The sequence below is a fragment of the Sylvia atricapilla genome, chromosome 17, assembly GCF_009819655.1.
Source record: "Sylvia atricapilla isolate bSylAtr1 chromosome 17, bSylAtr1.pri, whole genome shotgun sequence".
Classification (NCBI taxonomy): Eukaryota; Metazoa; Chordata; class Aves; order Passeriformes; family Sylviidae; genus Sylvia; species Sylvia atricapilla.
In genome coordinates this window covers 7,204,404-7,226,311 of record NC_089156.1, presented here as the reverse complement: position 1 = coordinate 7,226,311, position 21,908 = coordinate 7,204,404, and the positions used below count along the sequence as shown (strand labels likewise).

Below are 21,908 nucleotides of genomic sequence, written 5' to 3'. Positions count from 1 at the left end.
AGAGTGTTCACACAGGGGTTAACAGCTCTATTACACTTCAATTAATTTAGCTTAAGCTGTCCCCAGCATCCCTGTTTGGCCATGGTGCTAATAAAGCACATCTTTGACCAGCAATCAAGACTACCACAGAGGAAGAAAGCTGAGTTAGCAAATGTAATCATAAGGGATAAATACACAGCTCCCCAAAACACCTTCAGATTTCAGCACTCAGGTCTTACAGCTCTCTAAACCAAACACAACATAAAACTTGGGCATCACTGAGCCTCTCAGCTGCATAATTCAGTTCACTCAATCATACGATAATATTTTGCATTTAAAGTGTCTCTCATTCAGAGCAAAGTGCTTTTAGAAGGTGAGCGTTATTTATTCCCCTGTTTAAAAGGTGGGATTAACTGTGACTAATTGGCTTGCTCAGAGGCAGAGATGCAATTGGAAATGTAAACCTCCGTGCCTCTCTTTCTAAACCATGGATGTTATCATTAGACCCCTTGTTTATCACAGCAGGTCCTCTTAAAACACAGCTCAGTTGCTCAGCTTTGTGGCCCATTCAAGGATGTTTCTCCTGAAGCACCTGGCTTACCTGCAAGAACTGCCAACAAAAAAAGTCTTGCAGTTCCATAGAAAAAATCAGCTTCAGCTCATGGCTGCATCCAGTCAATGAGGCTGACCTGGGAAGGACCTGCAAACATTTCTATAGGCTTCTGTTTTGTGTGCCTGGATCCGTGTTTTAGGAAAGGAGCCCAGGTTTTACAGCTGAGAAGGTAATTTTCTGGCAGCAGGATATACACATGAACACACAATAAGTTTTTTTTAAAGAAAAATAAGCTGTCTAGAATTCTTTCCCTATTCTCTGTGAAATGGTCACAGGGTGAATTAGTATTCTTCCAGCCACATACCCAGTTTAGTCCTACATTTGTGAACATTTAACTCTTTTTTTTTGTCTTTGAAGTATGTAAAGGCAGTGCATACTGCTTAGCATAACATCACAGCTTGTAGCTGATGTTTGTAGAGCTTTCCAAATCCTTTCCTGAGCAATCTCAAAGTGTACAACTGGGCACAGCACTTGGCGTGTTTGTTCACACATAACCAAGGATGTACCTGCTGTCTTTTTACAGAGACCTCATGGATAAAAACAGACATTCGAACAGATCCTCGCCGGCATCAGCCCCAGTGACACACCAGATAAGCAATCTCATCCGCAGCAACAGCCAGAGCTCCAGCGATCCCATCAGGCAGGTCAGCCTCGGGGACAGGGAGAGGTCCAAGGAGCCCGAGCGAGAGCACCCTGACCGCCTGAGAGAGCCGCCCATAGCTGAACACAAGATCAAAGAGAGCCGTTCCCCAGTGAAGGAAACTCCAAGCCATGATAAGAGACCCTCTGAGGACAACACAAAGCCAGTAATCCAGTCTGTATCCCCATACAGCAAACCTGCACTAAGTGAGAGCCTGAAGCTTACCAATCTAATGAGCAAGGACATGGAGAGAAAGACAGAGCTTCCCAGCGACCTCCAGAAGATTAAGAATGACATCAAAGTCAAGGAGGAGAGGAAAGAAGACAGTGATGTGCTAGTGGTTGGGTCTGAGCCTTCCCAGCACTCCCGGTCAGTGGAGCATCCCCCACCGCCCACTCTCCATGGATTATCATTGCCTCACTCAATGGCTGCCTCCATGCCCATCTCCATGGGCAGCGTGCACCAGATGAACAACATGAATGTCCTGGACCGCAGCAGGATGATGACCCCGCTCATAGGCATGAACCCTTTGTCAGGAAGAGAGAGGCTGCCGCATCCCGGATTCTCCTGGGACCCGATGAGGGACCCCTTGCGAGATGCCTACCGGAGCTTAGACCTGCACCGTCGAATGGACTTCCAGCTCCGGACAGATCCTATCCATAGGTTTCCTACCACCTCTGGCTTTTACGACCACGAGCGTTCCTACAGAGACAGGGAACCACACGACTACAACCACGAGAACCTTCTGGAAGCCCGCCGAGAGCAGGAGCGGTTGCGGCAAGTGGAGGAGCGCGAGCGCTTGCACTTACGGGAAGAACTTGAGCGTGCCAGAATGCACCACTTGCACTCGTCCCCCATCGAAAGCCACCTGGCACACGTGCCATCCTTCATGCCTCATTTGAGCGGGATGCATTACCCCAGACTGAGTCCATCCACTGCCATGCACAACGGGATTTTGAACAGGAACCCGCCGACCGCAGCGCTGAGCGCGCCGCCGCCTCTCGTACCAGCCAGCAGCACCAGACCTGCCTCCCCTCGCAGGACTACTCCACTCACAAACTCAGAGTCCAGGGACTATTCCCCCTCTAGGAACCCCAAAGAAGTAGAGGCACGATAGTCCCCAACATTGAATTTTAAACTCATCTTGTACATAAAACAAGCAAGCAAGCAAAGAAACAACAACAACAAGAAAAAAAAAGAAAAACAACCACAAACAGGAAAAGAAAAAAAACAACAACAAAAAAAAAAACAACAAAAAAAGAAAACAACAAACCTTTTACAAAATGCACTGCTGTAAACGTTTTTTTTTAATGTAAAATTTGTAGAAGTTAAGCACATTTCCATAAATAACGGGGTTGGGGACTTTCCAACAAGAAGGTTGCTGAGAATGGGAATTTAATATATAGGTATTGATTTTTGGTTTTGTTTTTTGTTTCTGTGCTAAAGAAAAATGAGTTAAGAATATCAAGTTTGTACATTTTTTCCCAAATGTGAGAAACATTTTTAATGGATTTGTATTTTTTTTAATTTTGTGCTCTTTATTCACTTAAAAAAAGAAGAAATTTTGCTTTTGTTTTTAGTTAAATTTGCATTTTAAAGGCCTCAGATCCTTAAGAAAAAAATACCCAGGGTTTCTTAAAAGTATTATTTATGGAAATACTGTAGTTTTACAGTCCACTGTGAGGTTCCCTTCTGAGGCCAATTGATCACTTACCTTGGTACTTTGGAACCGAAGTTACAGATATATATTAAAATATTAATAATAATAATAATGTACAAAACTGTTTGTTTTTTGCCTTATTATATTATGCAGAAATTTAAGAGGAATTTTTTTTGACTTCTTGTTTTAAAACAAAAAAAAAAAAGAAAACAAACTGTAAATATTCTGTTAATATAAATGTACACCAATATTAAATTCTTAACATAGGTAGACTTTATAAAAATGGTTTCTAGAACCACTCTGGTTATTTGTTAACATGGTTACAACTCATACTCTTGTCACAGTCAGAAATTCACACTCAGAAAGCTCAGTACGGCATATATACTTCAACTATGCAAGAACTCGGAGGCAGGTCTTAGTGGATGTTGGGGGGAGGAAGGTTTTAAAAAAAATAAAAAAAAAATTAAAAAAAAAAACCAACCCAAAAACAACCAACTCGCAGCTCTGGAGACAGAATGGCAATGGCATGTGAACAGGAAGAAGGATGCTTGTGTTTAACAAAAAAAAAAAAAAAAGAGAGACTGAATTTTTTTGTACAAACACAAGGGACAGTTCGTCAAGGAAAGAGAAAGACACACGCTCCTGGAAGGGAATTTTGGTTTCCTACTTTTCAAGCTGGCAAAAGCAGATGGAACTGGCACAGTACCATGCGGCAGACCCTTTCCTTATTTTTTTTTTTCTTTTTTTTTTCTCTTTTTTTTGTGTTGTGGGCAGGATCGCTGGCAAGCAAGGACAATTCTCCGTGGACCCCTTGTGCTAATTGTGCAGTGTTCTTATTGGAATCTGTATACAAGACAAAGTAGAATTTTAGGAGTGCAAAAAAAAAAAAAGTCTAATGGTTGATTAAAAAAAAAAAAAAAAGAAATTCTGATATATTATCTATAGTACATGAAGACCATAAGCAAATGTTTGTTTCAGTGTGGTTCTGCCTTGAACTGCTTTTTGGCATGATTTATTTTTTATTTCCAATTTTACTTTTCATCCATATGTAAATTTTGCCATGTTTTACTTGCTGTACCATCCCCCCTTCCCTTATTTTATTTTTCAGTGTCCATGTTTTATATATCCTGGGCTTTTTCTCTCTAGTTAATTCAGCCATCCGCTACTATTTTCTTGGCTCTGTAACTCTTGTTTCCCCCCCCTCCCCGTCCTCCCCCCTGCACCCCCTGTAATTTTAAACATTCAGTTTCCTTGTAGATCAATGAAGATAAATACAACATTGATTTTGGATGAAAAAGGCAGTGGAGTGTTTGTGTGTCGTAGCCAGCGCTGTTGACTCGAGGCTAATGGTTTATTGACGGCTGGGAGGAGGCAGCTGGCGGAAGGGGCTGGTGCTGGGACAGGGATTTGCTTCTCTGCCTGCGAATCCTTCCCAGCAGAAAGGGACACAGCCCGTGGCACACTTTGGAGGTCGGGATTTGGGGGTCTGGGGAGGAGAGCGGAGCAGTGCCCCCAGCCCTGCAGCATCCCCACAGAGCAGGGGGCTGATCCAGCATCTCCTGCCGGGGGACGGAAGGACAGCAGAGCATGCAGCAGCTCAGACCCTGCTGCTGGCATCACCCCGGGAATGTTATCACCTCCAGCGCTGCTCTCCACTTCCCATTCGCTTCCCAGCCTTTGCTGTGGGCTGAGCCATCTGCGGGGGGATGGAGCCGGGCCCTGAACCCCTCGTGCTCCGCGGCTGGCGGAGCGGTGGGTGACGGTGCTTTAACAGCGTGTTAGGGCTTCTGCGTTTAAGCTTGCGTGTGACTGAATTACTGAGCGTGAAAAAATAAAATGAAATAAAATAGCAGGGTCCTTAATCTGATGAAAGGAGGCTTAAAACAAAATAGGCATTAAAAATCAGCACCTGCTCTCCCAGCTGATATTGGAGGAACATAGAACACATGGTGGATGTGAAAAGCGTGTTGGACTCGGCGTAACGATTCATAATGCTGGCTCAGGGGGATTGTAATTGTCCTGGTGCCAGTGTCCAACATGGGATCTTGTTTGACACCAGCTCTGACATGGACCTGCGTAAATAAGCCCCCTAACCTCTGTTAGAGTCCAAAGCTGCATGTTCCTAATGCAGGTACATGTGAGCCAGGAGTTGTTACTGCAAACTTCAGAAAAAAAAAATGCAAAAATGGGCCATACCCTTTGGAAGCATTTGGTCTGTGTATGACTTAAAAAGTGAGCATTAAATCAATGCCACGCTCCCCTGGCATTCCTGAAGGATTGCTTATTGTAGCCACCGTGGTGCCAGAAGAATTCATCACGACTGATGTGGTGGTCTGAATATTAAAAGAAAGTCAGTGGTTTGCCATTTACTGTATTAGGAGGCATTGCTCTCACGCCTTCGGGGGATGACCCATCAATAATGCTGCACTACAGTGGGATTCCTGTGGAATTACGCAGTGTTGAGTATCAGCCTTCTCACAAAATGGTTCATCATGATTAATGGTATTATTACCTAAACAGAGAAACAAATTAATTCAGCCTTATTCCTTTAAGCCACCCCAGCTGAGCTGCCTTCTGCTAAAAGAACTGGTACAGAAGGACTTCCTGGGTTTTATGCATTTCTACCACTGTTCAGCTTTCATTTTGTGCCGTTTTCACCATTTTTATTCTACTTTTGGCTGTCTCCCCAAGGACTTCCCTCAGTCACCAAAAAAGGGTGGAATTTAGCAAACAAATGACAGTGGGTGGGAGGAAGAAGATGGAATTTGGAAGGTTCATTCCTTGCCTCAGGCAACCTGTGTTCATAAAGATATTCAGGAAGCCGTAAGAAGGGAGACCAGTGGTTGCACTTACCTCCAAAATGCCACACGCCCACTGGGGCTCCATGGAAGATGTGTGCACCAGCTTCAGTTAATGGGCGTCACTCTTGGCCCAGTCAGTAAAACAGACAACCAGGATATCAGGGAGTGAGGGAAAAAGCCAATCTGTAAAGCTGTAACGAATCCTCAGATCACTTGTCAAACACATTAACTGTTCCTTGACAAAAAGATCTCGTGCTTCCCTAAAAAGCCAGCCTTATTCCCTAAAATAAGCATCTGGGAATTGTCCTTTCCAGCCCATATAGATACCATAAACATGTAGTTAGCTCTCGGTGACCTGGAGTTAGACAAACAGAGGGTCGATGCAGGGGAGCCCAAGGATTGGCAGCAGGCTGAGCTTCCACTGTAGGGTCTGCAACACCGGCACCGCCCAGGCCCAAAGGAGGGAAAGCATTAGAAGCCAACTAGTCAGGAATGCAATATCCTGAGAGCTTAGGGAAGAGCGAGACACACCAGCTGTGCTCCGGGCAGCCCTGCAAGTGCCAGAATGAAAGCAGAGGTAGATCAGTGCTGTGCAGCTCAGGCTGGAGCCGAGAAACTGTCAACAGAGGAGAAAACAAGATTTGTGTTTTCCTTGGCTTGTGCCAAGCAAAAATAAAAAAGGAAACCCTTTTCTTACCTCCCTCAGGAAATTCCTTTTTGCCAAAGTCTTAGGAAAACAACTGTGTTGCAGTGTTGGGGGATTTTGGCAATGGTCTTGTTAGAGGCCAAACTGGCATTGCCATCACCAAATCCTGGGTGTCCCCATGCCAACACCCTGTGCCGAGCTCTCACCAGTGCTTCTTGGTGCCCCTGACACAGGCAGTTGGCTTTGGGGAGAGTTCAGCTTAGGGAAATAAAGAGAAATGGGGCTTGGGGCAAACAAATTTAACAGTTTTGCTCAAATCTTGAGCTGGTAGCCCACGGCTTAGCTCAGAAACAGTGCTTTGGGAAGGGCAGGGCAGGTCATGGCTCAGCCCCAAACTGGGCATCACTGTGGGCGAGCAGCATTGTCCAGGGGATCTGCTTCTTGTCTGTCCACTTGTATCCAGCAAGATGACATCCCCTGCTGAGGCCATGGCTCTTTCACAGCACCAAGATCAATACTTTGTCAGGAAAATTCCTTTCCCAACAGCGCACCGTATTATGTGAAACTGAATAAAAAGCAAGGAGTGGGGGAAGGCTACACCAGGCCTAAATTACAGGCTCCCATTTCTGAACATAATGGAGAAAAAGAAAAATCAAATGATGTTTTGAAGTTTAACTTGGAAAATATTTTTCCAAAGCCTTTGAGGGATGAGTGTGTGAAGTAAAAGGTCGGCTCCCCTCATCCCAGCCCCTGCTGCTGCAGCACAGCTGGAGGCTCCCTGCACAGCGGCTGGGACCTCCTTGCAGGTGTCGGCGCGGCAATTTCTTTGTCTTCTCACAAAAAACCTTCTGCTCCATTAAGCTTCCCTAATTGCTGCATTTATCATCAGCCATTTTCTGCTTGTTCTCTTCCTCATTCAGCGAGGATGTGTCAAAATAGAGATCCACCCGCCGTCCCTCGGAGATGAAGCTGTTCGAGGCACCGGCTGCTCAATTGGCCGTTCAGCAGAAGGTCCCTCATTACCGGCTCGGCGGCGGCTCGTGTGTCACACACATCACAGCAGCCGGGCTGTGCTGGCCGGGTGTCAGGCCCTTTGCACTGAGCCTTGATAAATAGCTGAAAGGAGAAAAATACAGGGCTTTTTTTTTTTTTTTTTTTTTTACTCAAAACCCAGCCAGCTTCATCCTCCTCCTCCTCCTCCAGCTCCTGATTGGAATTCACGCAGCGAAGTGCAGCTGCCCGCAGCAGGGTGAAGTCCTTCATCTCCCCCGAGAGCAGTTTGAGGGCAGAGGATGTGTTTGACACCCAAAGGAGTGTCCAGCTCACACCCACAGCGGCCTCGGTCACACGGCAGCAGCAGGAGGAGCCCTGGAAGAAAAGCACTGTGGCTCCGTGGGGCAGGCAGGTTTCCGCGGCTGCTCTCCAGAGGAGTTGCTGTCACATACAAAGTCATAATTAGCTCTCCTGCAGCATTTGCTCACTGTTTCATCAAATACACTTTTGTTAATATTATTATTTCAGGAAAAGGAAAAACCAGTCAAGACAGTGAAGGAAGAAACCAGCTTTTCAAAAATGCTCCGTTCCCTTTCACAGCCTCGCATTCTTTCCAGCATTTCCAGCTGATGGAGGGCCAGAGCCCAGCCACGTTCCTCAGACACCCGGCTGGTAGTGGGATCACTCAGAGGAAATTGCAAAGCAGAAGAACTCTGCGAATCCAAATTCAAAGAAAGTGCTGGCCAGTGAAAAACACAATGGTGAGGAACTAGTTTGGGGAAGCTTTTAGGTTTCATTATTCAAAAATCTCTCCTTCCTTTTTGAATGCTATAAAAAAGCCTCCTCCTGTGGTGGGAACAAAGGCAAAGGGATTAATTTTATGGGGCTTTTTTCAAAACTAAGATGGTTCGGGATTTTTGGTTTGTTAATGGACATCTAAGAAACAGGAGAGTGAAAAATGTCTGACAAGAGAACCTCATCTGAGGGGTGATTTGCACTAAGCTGCTCTGGACAGGGGAGGTGGTAGTACCATAAAACACACTGTTACAGCTTGCGTTTAAAAGAAACCCACCTTAACTCCCAGCACATACCACTGGTGGCTCTGAAAAGGCTAAAAGCTGTGCTCTGCTGTCATGGGGCTCTGCAGGTTAACCATGTGTGTGCAGCTGGGAAAGCAGGGATCGAAAGCAGCGAGCTATTGAAGGAATTAATTCAGCTGCTGGGGCTGGCCCTGGAGGTCACGCACGGCCAGATTAGCCTTTCCAAGAGCTCAGCATTTTTTTGCCATGTCCTATGGAGTTTCACTAGTCCAACTCTGCAGAATTTAAAGGTTAAGCCTCAGGCACGACACAGCTACTTTGCTGTCAGATACAGAATCAATGCCACTTCTCTGGCCAGCACACTGGGGCTCTGGGCTGCCAATGGCCCGTGCCCAGGGCACAGCAGAGCCACAGGAGCAAGACCTTCTCCCACCTGGGTCTCCAAAGTCCACAGTGACCTGTTTGGACCATTACTGACAGATCTTGTGGCAAAGGCACAGCACGGTTTTTCCACACCCTGCCTCCAATGTGTTCACTGGATGACTTCACGCAGCCAGACATGGCCAAAAATGTGCCTCTGTGAACTAATGAATTGGTTTAATTGTCTGCCAAACCTGAGAGCAGCCAAAAGTAACAAATTAAAGTTTACAATCCTGTGGTCTCATTTACAAGGGGATAATACAGCAACTGTTTATTTTGCGAGATGTTGGAGTGAGTTGGGAGAAAATTACAGCCCCTATATAATATTAATAATAATCAACATCATAAAAATACTTTTAATAGGAAACACCGATGGTTGTTTTGCTCCGTTAACTTGCACTATTGTTCCAGCCCGTCTGGCTGCCAGCTCACAGGGCAGGGGCTGTTGGTTCCCTGGAGGCCAAGCTGGCTCCACAGCCACAGCAGCTCACAGCAGCTTCACACTCAGAGTTTAACAATCGCTCTGGCTCTAGCACGGCAGCACCCATGGGAGGATCCACAGGGCCAGATGATGCTTCACAGGGCCGTGGAAAGAGCTCCGGGGAAGGAAGGAGATGCCCGGATGCCTGGAAGCTGCAGGGAGAGTACAGCCGAGGTCCCCACCCCAGAAGGAGCAGGCTGGGCAGGGAGGTGGGAGCAGCAGCTCTGCAGTTTTGGAAGAGCCACGCCCTTTGCCAAGGAATGGAGGTGGAAGATGGGCCCTGATCAGCCCTGCAGCCCTGTCCCCAGGCAGGAGGGAGAGCCCAGCAGGCCAGGGACACATCTCTGCTGCCCTGGCACACGCCCTGGGAGCACCCCACAGTCAGCTAGTGTGGCAGTGGCTCTGCTCCTGCCGCTCTCGGGGACAGGGCACCAGGGCTGTGACACTGCCAGGGCAGGAGCAGGAGCCTCCTGGGCTGGAGACAGCCATGAGCCCAGCACTGCAGGCACCAGCACAGGCTCCAATGCCACAAAGCAGTGACCAGCTGAAGCAGGTGACAACTTCCTTGCACAAGGACAGGCTCAGGCTTTCAGCCTTTCTCAAACCATCGCATCAGAAGTCCTGGCTGAACCTTCCCTTGTGCACGGGTTGCCAAGCATGGGGTTCCCCTGGGCTCTGGCACCCTGTTCTCACTCCAGCCATGGGCTCCAGAGACAGAGACATGAGATGGGCTCTGGGATGAGGGACAGTCCTAAATATGGGAAAATTGCCATAACAGACTTATTTTTCCTACAGAAGAGATGAGGCCCATACAAAGCTCAGCAGCTGGGTGAACGGCTGTGTTGCCAAAGGCAGTTGAACGGGAATGCAAGAGGGGGAAAAATAAATAAATATGTCCGTACATCCCCATGAAATTAATCCCTCCCCATTCAGCCATTTCCCTTTATTTCTTCCTTTTAGAAGCAAGGTTATCAGGTCTAACATCACATCCAAACATTTCAGCACTAGCATTATATGGGATGCTCCAAGGTCAGCGCCTGCAGCTGTAAACTCATTAGTCTTGTCTTTTGTGAGAGAAGAAAGCCTCTTCATTCCTCTCTCGCCCCCTTCCCCCCTAATTAAAATTAAAGTATTTCCTGGCCAAAAGTCATTTCTGCATTCATTCATCTCAATTCTTTTCTGTTTGGATAAACCACCCTTTGGTACTCCCAGGGTGTTATGTATACAAACTATAAACTCTTAATGGTCCTGCAGTGTGTTATGACTGGCCTAAAGAGCTAAAGCAGGCTCCGAAAAAGTGGTTCTTGGCAACGCTGTGTATGGAGTTCAGGCTCATCAGTCATATGCAATTAGAGATTAAAAGTGCTTGATGGACTATAGGGGAGACCAGCACAGAGGGAGATTAGGAATGTAGGAGAGAAAAGGCAAACAAAAGCTTTTATCTCAGCACAGCAGTTGCTACTACAAAAGCAGCAATGAAGGAGAAGTCCCCGTTTTCCAGAGGCACCCATGGCCTTTCCAGCTCGAGGGCCCCAGCATGCCCCATCCCTGTTCTGATGACCACCCACATCTCCAGCGGGGTGATGCAAGTCCTCAGGAACACCAGGGCTGGTGGCTGCTGCCCAGGGAGGGCTCAGGAAGGCCAAGATCTGGAGGAGGTTCACACTGCAACCCAGGCTTTCCAGATCCTGCTGCCAGCTGCCCTCAGGCGCAGTGCCTGGCAAACCAAACTCCCCCAGCTGCTGGCAAGGGCCAGTCTGCCCAGAACAGGGGCACCTGGGAGGCATCAGAATCCTGATAGGTCTGTAGGGATGAAGAGGGAACAGCAGCTCTTCTTCGAAGAACAAAGGGGTGTTTCCCCATTAGGGTCCTCTTTCCCTGAAGGGGAGGTGGGTAGTTGGCATTTAAATACTTCTGAAAGGTTTGTGGCCACTTGTTTCCTGTTTGGATGAGTGTGGGAGCCTGCTGGATGATAAAACAGGCTATGGGGCACAGCAGCTCCCGGCTGACCATCCCTGCTGGATGCTCCCAAAGACAGGAAGGGGCAGAACACAGGGGCTGGCAGGGATGCTCTTCCCCTCTCCTTCCATACCCTCAGCCTGTGCAACCTCTCCAGTTTTGGGCAGGCTTAAAACGCTGGGCTAACTTGAGATATGGGGAGACACAGAAATCATGTTTCTTCCAGCAGAGAAATATTGGGGTTTGTAGACTGGAGGCAGTTTGTGCTTTGTGTAGGGGGAAGGCCTGAGCAGCTCTTCAGAGCACAGTGGTCACAGTCTGATAAATTGTTTCTTGCAGTATCAGGAGACACAGGTGAGACTTAGTACCTCGTGCCCTTCTGGTGAGGCTCAGAGTGTCAACCCTGCAAAAGCTGGGGAGCCTTCCCTCCTTTTTGTGCCCACAGCTCAGTTGTGCTTCCATCCATTTCTTTTTCCTACCCACAACTCCCAAGAGAGGCTTGGAGGCACTTGGCCTGCCCAGCCTGAAGCAAGGAGCTGACTTTTTATGGAGTTTCATTATAGAAGTCTCAATCAGCCATTAGAGGTTCATTTAAATGGGTTTTCTTGAGCATTTAATAGGATATGGTAGTGCATTCATAGCCAGCTTTCCTCAGGTTTTACTGAAAGTGGTATAAGTGGGTTTCTTCAAGTACATGTGATTGCTCATAGCCACTGAAGTTGATTTGAATCACTTGCTACCAGGCTCACCAATTTAGCCTGATAAATTGTGCATTATTAAATGGGGGAAAGGAACAAAGCTGTGTTCTCCCAGAGAAGAAAATCCAGGATTTCTCATCAATGAAGAATGATTCCTCTCATCAGCACAGTCTGAAAAAGGCCATAATGAACCATTTGCACCTAAGAGCACCAGCCTTCAGTCTGCTACATTTCTGTTCAGTCCTTGTGCCCCGAGATTCAGAGATGATGGGCCCTGCCCAGAGCCAGCCACGAGGGCAGGTAAATCTGACCAGCAACTCTATGTGTTTAGCTAAGAGTGTACTTATATCAGTGCTGCCTGGCCGTGCTCATCAGCCTTCATTGCTCTCCTCTGTACAGGTGACTCTGCCTTTTTGCTCAGGAGCACTCACAGCCTGCAAACTATCCATGAAAAGGGATTCAACCCCTCACCCCAAGCATTAGTTCTTGATAAAGAAACAAACATATTTGGAAGGCTTTTTCTTTGTGTTGAATAGGAAGCATGTGCCATGCAGGAAATAACTATCTGACTCCAGGGAGCTGGTCTCACCCACACAAGCTGCTTGCCAGTCTACTGGTGATCACGCAGGAGGTCATGGATTGGGGTTTGGGAAGGGGCTGGTCTCCATTACTGCTGTAATGGTAGTATTGTTTAGGGTTGATGTTCTGAAATGCATTTTAGGCCTTTTCAAACCCGACCCCAGCTGCAACAGTGTCTGGGTATGCAAATAACCCACTCTGTTTGGATGGCACGGAATTTAGTGTTTTTAATATACCGCAGAAAGCACAAGGCTTTCTGGATCCCACTGCTCCATCAAGTGTCCCAGCATGCATGGGGCTGTGTAATCAGGCACCAGGCTGCATTTCCCCATCTCACAGGGTTATTAGAGCACTGCAGTGTGACAGCCCCGTGCTCAGGCTGTGCCGTGCCCCGCGGGACCCCGGCGCCGTGCGGCTCCGCTCACACTCGTGGCCTGATGGATGGACCCGTGTTAATGAGCTCCGAAGGGAACCACATGGAGCCCTCCTTGCTGGAGGCACAAGCCTCTGAGGGAGGGAGTTAAAAGGGGGCAAAAAAGAACAGTGGAGAAAAGGGATAGACTCCAGATAGCTCCTTTGGGGATGTGAGGGTTGTGCTTGATTAAAAGCAGTGCTTTATGAAAACGTTATTTGCTATGCTTGGAAGATGACATTCAGTGCAACAAGAGCGTACAGCAAACCTAATATGGTCCCTGTGGAAAGGGCTGGGGTGTGGGCCTGGGAATGTATCCTGCCCTTTTATCTTTGATCCCTTCTCTGCAGTAGCTGGGTTTTTCCTCCTGGTGCTGGGAGGTTCCACTTTCTCCCAAACACATAGGCGTACTTACTCCGTGCCAATGTGCAAGGAATGATGCAGAAAACCTCTTTGATGAGGAGATTGTCACAAGCAGAGGACTGTGACTGTCTCTCTGGGAGACGAGGATGACTGGTACCCAAATCTCAACCCTTCAATCCTATCCTGAACTCACAGGGTGTATTTGTTTTGGCCGCCGTCAGCTTGGCTACACCAGCACAGCTGGAATGAGCCTTTCAGAAGGTGATGCACAGATCTATTTCCAAGTAGTTTGCACTAGACTTTGTCTGGATGTGTTTGGTTTTTAATGCTTTCCCAGAACACTTGTAAATTTTTTATTTCTGCTGAGAGCAGGAGAAACTAGCTGCTGTGCACAGAATAAAGTTGATTGTCTACAAAGTTTAATTCTGTTTTCTTGCTCTATTATTTGGCCGTTCTGTGTTTGTGCAAAGCTCGCTCAGAGCTCCTGGGCTGTGCAAGGAAGAGAAAGGGGAAAAGTTATTTCTCTGCTCTGCCAAAATATACAAAATTTTATGTACCATGATGGAAAGTTAAGGTGAAAAGGGCTGGATCTGAGACAAGAAACATTTCTTTAATTTTCTCTACTTTTTTTAACAGGATTTGCTGTTGCTTTGAAAGCCTCCTGCTATTTTACAGGCAATAAAAAAGAGAGACTGAAAGCATTTATTTCCTGAGACCTGCTTGTTTCTTGAGCTCTGTTAAACTGAGCTTGCCTAGCAGAGGAAGGGAGTGGCAGAAGCCCAGCGGAGCCTTCATCCAGCTGGGGAGACCAGGGTTTGCCTGCAATAACTGAAAGCTCCATCCTGCTTTGCAGCCCTTGTGCTGTGCCCTGTCCCATGCAGCCCTGGGAGCTCCTGAGGATGGGAGCTGTGAGCTCCTGGTGCTGAGAGGCCGTGCAGGTGAGCAGCTCACTCCTGTCACACACTGGTGACTGCCCTGGGCTCACACATAGGAGTGAAGATTTTACCCAGCCAGAGGCTGCTGGCTGCACCAACATCCCCTGTTTGGCCCATAGTGCCAGGCAGTGACCTTCCCAAGGGCTGGCAGGGATTGCAGGTAGCAACAGAGTCTCAGGTGTGGCCCATCCCCAGGCTGGGGAGGCACAGGAGCTTCTCCTGTGGCACAGGTTGTGCCAGAGCTCCAGCAGGACAGGGACCCTGTGCTTCCAGTGAGTCTCAGCTGTTGGCAAATCCAGGCCATGGACATGAAGGTCAAACCTGCAGCTGCACGTTAACCTTCACAGACCATTTCAGAAGCATGTGCTGTAAATGAGAGGATGTGTGAAATCAAAAATATTTTCACATGATTCTCATACAGTTTAGCCTTCCTTTGACCCACAGCTTTACTTTCACTTACTGCCATTGTTTTTGGCTGAAAATTACAAAGCTGAAAGAGCATCTGTTCCAAATAATGCCGGTCAGGCTTCTGGATAACAGCTTGGCAGCTTCCTGCCAGGAGCAGTTGCTGTGGCTTCTTGATTACTCTTAAGTATTCAATGTTTTGAGGAGGATAAGAAGGTATCATGAGGATATCATTATCCATTCCAAGATATTTATTTGCAAAAATGATGGGAGTGTAGCCACAAGCTGTACAAAAGCTAGTATTTTAGCTTTTAAACAGAATAAATAAATAAAAATTAAATCCATTGCTGAGTTTGTGACTTGATCTCTCCAGCAGCAATAGCTGGAGACTGGGAGTTACTGAACCTGCAAGCCCAGGGGTTGCTGATGGGATCTTGTGTACACAGATCCTGTGCTGGTCTGTGTTCCTGCCAGATGGAACACACAGCAGGTGCCTTGTATTTCTTGGAATAGGGTAGGAAGATCTGGTTTTCTCCTGATTTACTTGCTTTCTGGTTTCTCTGGTATCTTGGATGACTCTTGTTTGTCAACATGCCTGCAAGTTTCTCAGCATTTTTTTTTTCTTCCTCAGTTCAGATTATTCCCTAGCTCACAGTACTTTTCTATTATCTATTCAGACGGTTAAACTAGAAATTAAATGGAGTAAAAAGTTATTACATTAAAAAAAAAAAAAAAAAAAAAAAAGAAGAAGAAGAAGCTTCTAATTTTTAGGCTGAATTCCCTTGACTAAATTATATGGAGTTTTTATTTGCTACAGCAGGTCCCCAGGCTAATGGTGCAAAACGTTAATGATTTCTCTTTCCTGCACTCTTTCACCCACCCCCCAACCAATATCATGCTCTGTCCATCTATTTCTGAGTAGTTTTTTTTTTTTTGCATTTTGCTTTTTCCCTTTTTAAAAGGCTTTACTTCCCCATGGTAATAACGGTAGTGCAAGCACACATGAGCCATGTGGTTACCCCTAGGCTGTCCAAATCTGCACCCTAAACTTCACAGGATGAAGATTATCAAAGAAATTATAAGAGGAAAATCAGTCAGAGTGCCATACTTGTCACTGATTTACACCTCCATGTAAATAAATATTTTCTTGCAGTCACATTGCTAAGTCTGAAGATAGACAGCTGAGTCTTCCAAGAACAAAATTGCTATTGCAATGTTGGGCTATGAAACAGCACTGCAAGAAGTGAATTTTTGAGATCTCACGGAGGAGAAGGCTGGAACATGCCAGGAGGCTTTAGCCAAAGTGGGTGCCTGAAGGTTACATCCTCCTCTGGAGTGTTTGGAGTTTGGGAACAAACAGAGCTTCCTTGGCAGAGACCAGCCCTGAGTTAGGGACAGTCACAGGGTGGGAGAGGCTTCAGGAGCCACTTCCCCAAAGAACAATCCCCCATTAATTACCAGGAAGGTTCCCATGTGCTGTACATTCCAAGAGGCTTTGCTTGGCAGCCCTGTCAATCATTCCCAATGCACCCTAAGAAGGGAAATCTGGGCAGTTTGTCATTCTTTGTTGCCTGTTGTGTGTTGAGCACGGACTTTTGCATCTGCCCTGCTGCTGGTGTACCAGGCAAACACTTTAGGGAGGCTGCTTTGCCTTGGGACGGGGCATGTGAACAGCTGGCAAAGCAGAGTCATATCCCTCTCACTCCTATGTGCTGTAGAGGCCAAAACCTTGCTGAAATGTTCATTTTTCTAACACTCTGCAAGACATGACACAGCCCTGCATTCTGGAGCCTGTCATGCACAAACCAGCAGCAGGTGGCGAGAGGGCAGATTACAACAGCATCATTTCAAATCTTTGGGCTTATTCCCATACCAAAAACCCTACAAACATTTTTTCCTGGGTTTTCCATGAAACGAAGCTCAATACTTACAAGGCAATGAAAAAAAAAATTTAAAAACCAAACTAAAATAAATATAATATAAAGGAATTGTTATTCCCTAAACTGTCATTAAGAATGTAGGAATCCACATTTTGAGCTGCATTTTAAAAACTCTACTCTAAAAGCCTAAGCAGAGCATAAACAAAGAAACAAAAAAGGTGATTTTATGGGTATGACATTCCCAGCAACCACAACCTGACCCTGCATTGACCTACAGAATTGTGGTTTAGGCTTGATCACTCCAGACTGAGCTTTCCAAGCAATGGAGTGGTGGGGAATGTTGTTTTTTGTTTCCTTTCCTCTTTTTGGCACTGCTGTGGACAGCTTTGGTATGAAGCATCTGGACAAAGTGGCCGGAGGTGCTTTGCAGCCACAAAACATTTCCACAGGGAGATAAAAATAGGAGTTTGCCACCACAGGGTCACCTTCTGTGTGCTGTAGAGCTCCTGCAGTACACCTGGTGCTGGGGTAAGGGCATGCCTGATGTAACTGAGATGGATAGGTGAATGTGGAGCTGAATTTGGAGCTAATTCAGTGATTTATAGGCTATGCCAGACCCCGTACCAAAGGCTTCAGGGCTTTACAGGGGCTGCACTCCCACTTCAGTTTGTCCCCCTCACTAGTGCTACCCTAAAGCTGAAGAAAGGGGCAGCCCTTAATGATCAGGTTTGGGGCACTCATCAGAACTTAGAAACAGGGGCAGCTGAGGCAGCTCAGCTCCCAAAACATCCCTTTGTGATGGAGCACTGCCCCAGAGTCATCCTTCCCCTTGTGCAGACCATCAGTCACGGGAAGGTGGTGAGAGGCTGAGTTCTTCTGTCATAATAACTCCACTTTCATTCCTTGAGGTTATTTGTAGCCTATATAATCATAGCAATTACATACAACCACTCTGAGCTGCATAGCTTAATTACAACTAATGCACGTCATTTCAATTAATTTTAATTATACGGAAAATGTGAAGAGTCTGTTATTCCATTGTTAAAATCATTTGGGACAAACAAGACTAAAGTGCTAAATTTCATAGAGGACCTAGTTATTAATTTTAACTCACTAATGAATGATGTATCTCTAAATTCTCTGAAGATATAGTCTCCACTTGAAGAGTCAGTGCTGTAGATTTATGGATATGCTGGTTTGTACAGAGATACAGTCCCAGCTTTAAATGCAAACTACTACTGTCTCAAGCAATACTACCAAAGTTATTTCATGTTAATTACAAGTAACCACCTTAAAATTAACATCCACTGTTGCTGAAATATCACTGTGTGGACATACTTCTGAAAAAAAAAATGTAGGCATGACCATTTACTTGGAATAATTTTAGCTTCTAATTAATCCAACCATTTTCTAAGACATTGAAATCTACCTCCTACTAGCTCATTTCTATTTAGTCTTTGAAAGAAAATGTTTCATGCTCCTCAGGCAAGTTTGGAAAGTCTCGTTTATGATATGTACAATTTTTATCTGCTCTTAACAAATACAACTCCCTTAGAAATAAAATGTTTCTGGAGTTTGCTACATTAAAAGGAAAAGAAAACATAGCAGAAACTTTGAGTCCAGTTTTAAAGCATAAAAGGGTTTATCTTATCTAGAGCAACCAGTACAGGATAACCAGTGTTATCTTATCACCACATATTGATGTCAGGGTTTAAAAGGACTTGAGGCTGTTATGCTACACGGAGCAGAACTCCTACACTGATAAACACTGATAAAGCTGCAGTGCTCTAATCTAAACTACACCTTCTTTCTGCCCCAAATACACATGAGAAGAGCCAGAAACATTTTCTCCTTGCACAGCACAATCCTCCAAGTGAGGATGGGCTCCTTGTCCCACTGCTGCTGCTGCGGAAAGTCCCTGGGCGTAGCCAAGGCTGACAACAGCCTTGAGGAAAAGAAACAAAACCTGTCTCCTGACTGAGCTTTGCCCATGGGGATTGCTGAGCTCCAGCTGTACAGGAATAACCTGAACCAAGAGCATGGGGTTTGTAAAAGGGTGATGTTCATGTGAGAAGGTAATGAATGGGCCTAAACCAAATTCCCTTCCGTAAGTGGCAGCAGCCCACAGTGGCAGTGTTGACTGCACTGGCTCCAACTCTTCACCAGCCTGGCTGCAATCATCTGCAGTTTCTTTAGGAAGGGATGTTCAGCCCTGAGGACTTTGCTTCGAGAAAGAGATGCACACAAAATGAATCAGGTCCTGCAAAGTGAGAGCTTGTCAGGTGTGAGATGCAGGCTGGGACCCCAGGCTGCACGAATTTTTTCTTCTTGCCTCAGTAACATGATTACCAGTGACTGATGATAAGCCATGGCATCAGCCCTCAAAAGGAGCAACATGAATTCCAATTAATAGAAGGATGTTAACGACTTCAAGGGTCCTGCTTTGCCCTGCACAGCAGGGTGCTGCACTCCAGTGTTGCTCACTTACAATACCAAGCTCTGGACATAGCCTATAGCTGGCCTAAGTTTGCTTCAGGGTTTGGTTCAAAGAAGGGATTTCTCTGCAGGCTGTGGTGAAGGCATTGGTGTGACACTGCTAGCATTGAGGCTGTTTGGAGCCAAGAAGAAACCAAGTCATGGACAAGGTCCTGGCTCACCTCTGTGCACACAGCCTGTCACTGGGAGTGGTGCAGTGCAATGAGGCAAAGGGCACAAGAGTGTACAATAGAAATAAGGATGTATAACATCAGTAACCAACATGAAAGCTCATAGCAAGGACCAAAGTACAAGGCAGAGATAGCCATGCTGCAGATGTTCAAAATGTAGTACATAGGACACCCACACAATGTATGCATGAACTCAGAGCTGGACACCTCTTGCCTGCTTGTGCAATTCCAATTAAATTTGGGTGCATTAATCTCTCTATTCTTAATAGAAAGTCACTTGCTGCTCTCTCTCACCTCCATTTTCTGCCAGCTGCAGATAAAACACCCAGTCAGCCCTCTGCTTATTTGATCCTAAGGTGAAGCGATCAAACACACTCGCAGCCTCACTGAAGGATCACAGAGAATGAGAAAGTGGCCTGCAAGGCAGATTAGTGAAATCGCTTCCATTACAGCTCCAGGCATGGACAGTTGCTGTCTTGGCACGTGTCTTTGATGACAAGCCTAACTTTTCCTACTTTTCCCTTCAGTTCCGCTGTGGCATTGGTGTCCCTTTCTCTGGGTGCTGAGGTTAAAACCCCACGCTTGGGAAGCACAGCAGCCTTGAAGGGCCTGATGTTATACACTACCATCAGCTGCACCAGCTTCTTTTACTTCACTAGAGCTGCTTCACCCAGATGTCGGTGTCATGACACATATGGTACAGCATACAACCTCTTTGTGTTGCCTTGAGCTGACAAGTGTGATTCCTAGCCGTGTGGCAGCAGAGCCACTGCTTTACAGTCCTGGGACCAAGATTCTGCTCACTCTTTCCACACGTTTTTATAAACAATATGTGGCAATTTTACCAATTAAGTGTGTGGGGAAGCAGCGAGTTTGGATCAGATGCACACAGCAGCTGCCACAGCATGACTGCGCAGCACAGAGAGGCTGCAAGCACTTAAGCAAGACAGAATTATCATAGCACAAGATTAGTTCAGATATCATAAAGAACTGTTCCAACAGCTCCCCACCAGGAAATCTCCACCCATCCCTGCAGTGAGATGTGTATCCATCTTAAAATGTTAATTGTGCTGGCCCTGCCACTTTGCCGTGGTTTCTGTAGGCAGCTCAACATAACAAACCTGGACAGTAAGGGCATCCCACTGCTGGGGTGTACAGTCCAGACAGGAATAAATGTAAGTCATGTAGCTCCGCTGAACCTGTGGTTTAAAGCTTCTAATTGCTAACTTTCATCTTTTACCAGCATAAATAATAAATGTGGCATGTTCCCCATTTTCCATCACCACCACATTATTAAAGCAATAAAACAATTTCAAAGGTGTGGTTATCATAAGCTAATGGCACCTCTAGGGGATTACTAACACCCCAGGAGACTTCTTAGTCTTAAAAAACCCGATACCCACTGTCAGTCTCTGTTAGCTCAGTTGTGTGCCAGCATGTGCACAGCGAGCCCTGCTCATGCGATGCCGCTCGGCACACAGGACAAGCCAAGGGACACAACTGCAGGCATAATTAGGTCAGAAGATGCTTCCAGGCAGACAATTAAATAAAAGAGTGGAACCCTGCAATCACACACAGTTCAAATGATGCACACACGCAGGTAACCCAGCTGCCTGCAAACCAGCTGTGGTTCCTTCCAGCCCAGCTCAGAGCAAAGGGAGAGAATCCTTCTTACAGGGAGAACTGGGGAGCAAGCGCTCCATGCAGAGCACTGCGGAGTGAATGCAAAGAGCTCTCCTTGCTGCACACCTGAGGGCATCTCCTCAAGTGCAGGTTGAGGAAGCGGTGACTTCGAGAGAGCATCTCCTCAAGAGCAGGCTGGTGAAGGCATCAGTATGCCTGGAGGCATTGCTTGGTGGGGTTTTGTTGTGCTGACAGCAGAGCTGTCTCTGAAGACGAGAGAGCCTCCCGTCTGCCACATCAGGTGATTTGGGAGCACTCCTTACACACCACTGCCTTGTGGATACTCCTCCCTTACCTCCCCAGTCTCTGTAATCTTGGGATGACATCACTGGGAATTGGTTAGTTAGCTTTAGTATCTGCTGGGGCGTTAAGCCCAAGCTATTTAGCACATCAAAACAACAGTATTAGCAAACAGACCTTCCTTTAAGGTAATTACGCACCAAGGAGACTGCCTTATCTTTCATCTCCTGTTTATTTTGCTAACAGTCACCCAGATTCTTTAAGTAATACCTTCCCTGCTATCAGTTATCAAAGCAATGATGGAGGTGGAAGACAGCTGAATGCTCTAAGCTCTAACAGCAAAAGCCTCACAGGTGGGAGGAGGAGGAGGAGGGACAGCTGAATAAGGATGAGGAATGTCTGTCTCTGTCTTTGTCTGCCTGTCAGCAGGGCTAAGCTGGGAGTTCTGATCCTACAGGACTTTGCACAGCCCGGAGCAGGGATGGGATTTGGAGGACTTGCCCTACACCCTGTCATGCCATGGAGGATTCACCTGAGCACAGGCTTTTGCTAATTGCTCTTGCAAGTGATCAACAACGAACCTGCAACTTCCACTGTGCCCACACTTCACTATCATCTGCAGTGAAGATAAAGGGGGCAAGAGTGAAAGGATCTAGAGAATGGCAATAAGGCAATGCACAACAGCCTTGAAAATGAGTATCAGGCTAAGCAAGGTCTTTAGGTGAGCACTGCCATCCTCCCCCACATGAAGGGTGAATTCGTGCCCTCTGGTAGATAGCAGAAGGCACCAATGTGACCAGTGTCTTGGCTACATT

The 21,908-nt window shown here is 46.5% G+C and overlaps 1 protein-coding gene across 18 annotated transcripts in view; it reads left to right on the top strand.

Moving 5' to 3' along the window:
* FBRSL1 (fibrosin like 1) overlaps positions 1-4,189 on the top strand; it is a 502,004-nt gene extending 497,815 nt beyond the window's left edge. For all 18 annotated transcript variants that reach the window (XM_066331469.1, XM_066331467.1, XM_066331461.1 and 15 more), the window contains one exon: positions 1,116-4,189. In XM_066331469.1, the coding sequence (XP_066187566.1) occupies positions 1,116-2,349 (1,234 nt within the window). In that variant the 3' untranslated portion in view covers positions 2,350-4,189. The remainder of the gene's footprint in view (positions 1-1,115) is intronic.
* The last annotated feature ends 17,719 nt before the right edge of the window (positions 4,190-21,908 follow it).